Source organism: Opisthocomus hoazin, chromosome 26, assembly GCF_030867145.1.
Source record: "Opisthocomus hoazin isolate bOpiHoa1 chromosome 26, bOpiHoa1.hap1, whole genome shotgun sequence".
NCBI classification, from domain to species: Eukaryota; Metazoa; Chordata; class Aves; order Opisthocomiformes; family Opisthocomidae; genus Opisthocomus; species Opisthocomus hoazin.
In genome coordinates this window covers 4,067,590-4,074,259 of record NC_134439.1, presented here as the reverse complement: position 1 = coordinate 4,074,259, position 6,670 = coordinate 4,067,590, and the positions used below count along the sequence as shown (strand labels likewise).

Below are 6,670 nucleotides of genomic sequence, written 5' to 3'. Positions count from 1 at the left end.
ACTTAGAGATAGTTTTATGCTTACACAGCAGCCCAAAGCAAGCAGGATCAGTGCAAGTTAGGAGTGAAACAGCACCACCTTGGTCAAAAAAAGAGGTTATGAAGTAACTGAATGCACAGCCTTCAACCCCTCCTTCCCCAGGAGCAGGGCTGCACTCTGTGGTAGCAGACAGCTGTCTGACCTTACCTGTGGGGTCCTGTGCCTTCACAGAGCAGCCAGCAAGGAGTCCAGCGCAGCCGGGACACTGTTCTAGTAGCTGCTCGTGGATACACAAGCACTGGCTACAGCTGCTGGCCCCAAGGCAATTGCTGTGAGCTTTTTTTGCCCGCATGAAAGCTTTATTCGGTTAGATACAAAACAGGGTGCTCTGCTACTGCGGATCCTCTCGATGGTCTGAATGCTCCTGCTCTTCTTCCTCTTCTTCCTCCCCTTTGTGTTTTTCCAATTTTGCCATGAGCTCTGAAAAACAGGAATAGACAGGATGAGTGTCCAGGTGCAGGGACTGTCCCACACCAGAGCCCGGTGCCCAGGTCCTGTCAACATCCATCTCCACACCAACCGGGGCAGCTGCCAGAAATCCCTTGCCCACGCAAAGGCTCAGCCAGGAGCTACCACCGTTTGCCGAGTCCAGGGCATTGGGTGTTGCAGGCACAGTTCTCAGTGCACAGCTGACCTGCCAACTGCAGCATCAGAGAAGCTGCTGCCTCCGCTCCCACAGTGCATCTCCCAACCCTCCCGAGTGCCTGTCCATGCAAGCACAGATGACCATTCTGCGCCTATACAGCCCTCCAGGCCCTGATTTAGTGTCTCCTGGCTCTGCTGGCAGCCAGGAGTTGTGAGCTCCAGCTTAGGGCCAGGCCCAACACCAAGGAGACACACCGGGAGCTGGTGCCTTCGCTGCTCCGGTTGCTCCCGCTGAAAGCCCTCTCTCCCACAGGTGCACGGTACCTTTTGCTGGGTTGAAGACTCCATTGGTTTGCTTGTCACAGACGTAGCAGCGCTGGGATTTGCGATAGTGTTGGAGGGCACAGCTCTCACAGAAGTAGTGCCTACACCTGTACAGAGACACAGATGCCACTGTGGGTCACCAGGTACAATCACTGTGTCCAGGAGTTAAAAGCTACTGCCTGCTGGTCCCCGGGGGATGTGAAAGTGAGCTGCGTGCAGAGCTTCCTCTACAGCACTGTCCCCATGGAAGGTGTTCCAGCATTGTTCCACAGATGTGGAGTGATGGCACAGAGCCACCAGCAAGCTATTCCAGACACCAGGTACCCAGTGAGACAGCCAGCGGTGCAGGAGAGGGCTGGGAGCGTGTGACGTCCACGCCATCCCCCCAGCCTCCTCACCTGCCAAGCTCTGGGCTTCCCCATGCTTCTGTTCCTCTGCTCACGCAATGCAGCGGGCCATTCAGTGCCCAGGGGGAATGAAGGCATGAAAACAAAATCTCAAGGTTAAGAGGAAAGATGATGTAACAAGGCAGCGTCTGTGGAAACCTAAAAGCTGCTTGGACAACAAAGGCTTGAGAACCCATCCAAGGGGATGCTCCGTGTGCAGTTACGAGGCTCCCTGGTTATCCAAGGATTTCCCCACCCACCAGAAAGCCATGGGAGACAAGTGGCAGGTTCCACCCACCAGCCTGTGGGCAGTGTTTGTATTTCCCTCAACAGGGAATGATGCGTGAACTGGCTCAACAGCAGACACTTGGCTCCTCATGCCAAAACAACCACTCACTTGGTGACCACAGGATTCTTGAAGGAACTTCTGCAGATGAAGCATTTGAAAGGCATATCCTCCTCGTCGCTGCTCACCTCATAGTTTTCCTCATCTGCAGAAGAGAAAGTTAACCAGACTGGAGCAAAAGCAGAGGCAGCCAGACCAGCCCATGCGTGGGGCATGAAATATTAAATATGGAGAGAGCACAGCAGGTGGGTGGGATTAAATCTTGGCTGAAAACAATAAAGCTCTGGCATCTGGGTGCTGCTGATGTCAGTAACACATGTGGGACCGAGATATAATTAGGTCTAATGAGCTAGTGTGCCTGTTGCTCATCTCACAAGAGCAAATTCTTTTCCACCTCGCCCACTCACTGCTATAGAGACACATCCTCCAGCCCCCTCCTATTTTTTAGATTTTCTTCCAAACCAGCTGCTACCAAACTCTCTGGCTCCAACTGAACAGAGAACACCCTCTTCCCCGCAACTGCACAGTGCTTCATGAGCAACACTCATGAGCCTTGGGCCGCAGCTACGGACACCGCGAGTGAGAAGTGATGATGGGACACAGCATGAAAGCGTCCCACCTCCTGGGCAACTGGGGGGCAGGAGATGGGCACATCTCCCCAGCTCCACACAGCTCGTTGCTGGGACCCACACAACAGCAGTGCTCTCCTTTTATAAAGAGCCAGAGGAAATAGTTCTCTCCGGTGGCAGGCAGTCGTTCTCTGAAAGCAGCAGATTTACTCAGCACTGTCAGTGGTTACTGGCCCTAAGGTTATCCTGCAGCAGGGAGTTCCACAGCTTTGAAATAAAGTGTCCTTTCTGTCTAATATGAATTCAACCCATGGCCCATGCAGTTTGAGATGGCGGAGGACCCACTTCATTCTTAGTGATCCAATATCCCCGAGTCACGTTCACTTTAGGGCATGATAAAAGGCAAGACCCGGCAGCCTCATCCACCACGAGCTTTGGGAGAGCAGAGGGGTGGTGCCGTACCATTGACTCCGTATCGGCCTTCATCCAGTTCCCGTTCGATCTGCCAGCCGTGTTTGTAGTCTGAGCGGTCGTGGAGGAATTTGCAGCTGTCTGAGCAGCACAAAGAAAGAGGAATTAACAGCTAGGCTGTGCGGGGTAGAGTGTTAACAGGACACCTCATTCAGGGGCAGCCGAAGCTTTGCCCAGCAGAAGGTAAAACCAGGATTGCTCCCCCGCCCACCTGTGCTCCAGGGCAGCGCCGAGCTCCTGGAGCAGGCACAGGATCCCTCTCGGGGTTGACAGGACACAAGGATTGTGCTCTGTGTGCCACGGTGACAGTTGCAGCCATTTACACACATGGGAAGCAGGATAAGGGATGGGAAATCCTATCCCTCACGTGGCCTCAGCGGCCAGAATACCTGTGGGAGTGTGGATCACTGGACCATGCCAGGTGCCCTCCCAGGACTCTTACCACCACTGATTAGAGCCCATCAGCTTTCAGAAGGGACAACACAAATTACAAGAACATTACACAAAACAACTTCGCACAGCATCACACGCCAGGTCTGCAAACAAGTGCCTGTGAATCAGTACGCGCACATCTCGGCACCGCAAGACGGGATCACAAGCTGGACTGGATCCCTTTGCAGCTCTGGCCCAGCACGTGTTCAGCCGCAGGCAAGATCCGCCCACCTCCAAAGCCGCAGAACCCAGTTTCTTTGTAGTCTTTGCAGATGTCGGGCTGGTAGTCCCATCGCACCGTGGCCCGCAAGTGCTCCGGAGCACGGATGGGTCCTTTTCTGAAAGGGTGGGAGAAGGCTCAGGCCGGCTGCGCAGCTGCACTGGAGAAGGCCCCTGGGGGCCTGGTCAGAACCAGACATGGGACTCGTTAGACAGAAGGAAGCTGGCAGTACCAGCAAAGTTCAAGCCCCAAACAGGTGCCCTCGGGGATGGTGCCTGAGCTCCTCTGTGGTGCCAGTCCTCTGAGGCTCTTCCCAACCTACCTGACCATTCCTGAAGAGGCGTTCCCCATCGATGTGTCCTTGGGCTTCACATACTTCTGGTAGTTGTTAATACCACGGTAAATTTTATCATCTTCCTTTCCTCTCAGCTCCTAGGAAAGCAAAAAGAAAGGTCATTAAGGATCAGGAAAGCTTCATGACACAGACTGGCTTTCAGCACTCTGACAGCGGTCTCCGCTCCCAGCCCTGCGTTCCTCAATACCAAGATGCCAATAAAGCCAGAAAATTCCCCTATTTGCAAGTGTTACACTCCTGGCTTCTCAAATTTCCAGGGAGGAAGAGACTCAAACTCTTCTTGGTGTGCAGAAGGGGATGAACAAAGCACGTCTGCTCCTGCTGGAGAGCAGTAGCTCCTACAGAACAAGGCTGACTCACCTCCTGGATTTTCTGGCTGCGCTCAAAGATGGCCTGGGCATCTTTCTCTTTCTCCGTGTCCAGTTCATACACTGCTGTGGCTCCCATGTCTTCTGGGCCAACAGGTTTCTGAAAAGCAAGAAGAACTTGTAACAGCGAAGAGCAAACCTGTACGAGACAGAGAGCTCCTTGGCTACCTGAAGGGTTGGTCACAAAGCACTGGATGTGGCCTGCTTTACCTTCCACCAGTTTCTACCGTCCCTTAGCACCTGCCAGCGAAAATGCCCCATGGGCCGTATCCAGCCTAGCGCTTGCAGAGGCCAGAGTGCTCATTACCCTCTGGATCCAAGCTTTAGCCTGCAGCATCAGGAAACACTTGTCCCTGCTTTACTCCTTCACGCTCAGCCTCGGCTTAGCTGGAAGCGGAACTCAGGTCTCTGATGTCCAACACTTCAATCATGGGACCAGCCCACCTACACGCAGGATGTTATGTCTGAACTTCTAATTCAGCTGTGGGTGGCTTAAATTCAGTTTTAATACAGTGATCTGGTTTAGATTCCTCTTTAATGGACTAGACACCTATTCCTAGGCTTTATCAGATCTTCACGAACAGCTGCACAGAAACCAAAGCATAATTATAGCCAGCCTCAATTAAAACCAAATCCAGCTTAAGCGCCAAAAGCTTCTGGAGCGCCAAAGCTGTCATCTCCTCCTGTTCCCACTCTCCCACAGCAGGGAGGGCTAACAACCCGCTGCCCCCCTTGGCAGCAACAAAAGCAGTGAATAATTACAGCACAAAGTCATATTCATATTAATCTTGAATGTGACAAGGAGACCTCAGTCTGACCCTGCAGCTTTGACTGGAGACAGCTAGGCATTATTTCCATTTTATGCAGAAAGACAGAGGCACACGCAACAAGGAAACAGGTCTGAAGAGGATCACGTGTTGATACCTGCTTTTAGTCCTACTGCCACCCTGCCCAGGCTCACCCTAATGGGCAAAATTTCACTGGACCAAGAGGAGAGAGAAGCGAAAAATCCAGTGGGAAGAGCAATCCGAGCTGTGCCCAAACCTTCCCAGCTCTCCTCTCCCGATGGTAACGGGACCCCAGGACAGCCCACCCACCAACCCGCAGAAAGCAGTGACCTCTGCCTGTAGCTCTTACCCCAGCACTACTCACAAGGACAAAGATGGGAGCACCTTCTAAGTCACCCTGAATTCTTTGTGGAGGAAGATGGTCTAAAACTAGAAATGCAAACCCAACAGTAGGGCAAACCTGACTGAAGTGCTCCCTCTCCTGAAAATTTTGTGCGATGTTGGGCAAGTCCAGTGGTACCTTGGGCTTTTAATTCCCAACCGAGAGGGAAAGGCCAACCTTAAATGGCCTCCTGAGGATGCAGGGGGTATTGGGAGAATACACCTAGCACAAGGTGCTTGTCTATGAGAAAGGAAGGGACAGGGAGCTGCATCTATAGATAAAAAAGAAGGAATGGCTGATCCCACATTTGCCAGGGGCAAATTCTACTGAGTGCGGGATCTGCCGGTCCCACCTGACCTCACACCCCACAACCACGTTCTTGCCCAGTCCTTACCGCCGACCTTGTCGATTTGTAAGTGACTCCAATCTCCTTCGACGGATCCTCATCGTCACTGCTGCTCAGCGCATACGAGGGCCTCTCCTTCGTGCATCTCCTGGTCTGAGGAGCAGGAAGACAGAAGGTATAAGGACTCAAGGCTCCAACACCGTGTCCAGCTTGAGCCTGGCAGGCCACTATGGATGCACCTCGGACGGAGCAGTGCCCTGCTGTGGCTCCCTTACCTTCTGGATCATGGGGTTGGGGGTCTCCCGCCGTCGCTCCTTCCGCACCACCGTGCTGCCCTCCTCACCGCTGCTCTCTGAGGGGTAAAGCCCAGGGGTAAGGGTCCACCGCAGGACCTCGGCCCAAGCGCAGGCTCTGCTGGCAGCCTCCCCGCTCTGAGGGCTAGGGACGCCCAGAGAAAGTGCGAGGCCGGTGGAACCCCCGAGGGCGGTGGCGCGGCCGCGGAAGAGCCCTTCGCCCCCTCCACCACACGGCCATCGGGTCGGCTGGGGAGGGCTTCGAGGCCTCTCCGCGTGGGAGCAGCTCTCCGGGCTGGCACCAGGCCCGCCCTCGCCTCCCCAGGGTATGGTAACGGCCCGGCGCCCAGCGCCCTGCCGGGTCCCTCCGCGAGCTCCCGCCAGCCCTCACCCTGCTCCTGGTCACTGCTGGGCCGCTTGCGCCGACCCCTGCCCGCCGCCAGCCCCCGCTTCTTGAAAACGAAGCTGCAAACTGAGCCCTCGTCCGCCATCTTGCGCCGCCGACCACTGCCGTCGGCGGCTAGAGCGGCGCCGGAGACGGCCCCCGCGCAGCGCGGCGCCCCCTGCGGGCCAGGAGGATTGGGCGCCCCGAGCGTAGGGGCGGGGCCCCGGGGGGGAGCGGCGCCCCGGCGGGAGGGCGCCGCCTGCCGGCGGGGGAGGGAGCGGGGGGCCGAGGCGGGCGGGGGGGTCCCGGGGCTGCCCAAGCCCCACGGGGGTCCCCTGGGCCGCCTCTTCCCCGCCCCCCCGCGCTCCCCTGTGCCCCCCG

At 55.8% G+C, this 6,670-nt stretch overlaps 1 protein-coding gene across 1 annotated transcript; it reads right to left on the bottom strand.

Annotated features, from left to right (window-relative positions):
- Positions 1 to 316: 316 nt before the first annotated feature.
- Positions 317 to 6,458, bottom strand: LOC104338717 (E3 ubiquitin-protein ligase RNF113A). Its single transcript, XM_075443836.1, has 10 exons — positions 6,296 to 6,458; positions 5,887 to 5,963; positions 5,660 to 5,764; positions 4,088 to 4,195; positions 3,695 to 3,804; positions 3,384 to 3,490; positions 2,712 to 2,801; positions 1,732 to 1,825; positions 949 to 1,055; positions 317 to 459 (listed from the first exon to the last, which is right to left on the bottom strand). The coding sequence occupies exons 1-10, from the start codon at positions 6,393 to 6,395 to the stop codon at positions 371 to 373; spliced, it is 987 nt and encodes a 328-aa protein (XP_075299951.1). The 5' UTR covers positions 6,396 to 6,458; the 3' UTR covers positions 317 to 370.
- Between the last annotated feature and the right edge of the window lie 212 nt (positions 6,459 to 6,670).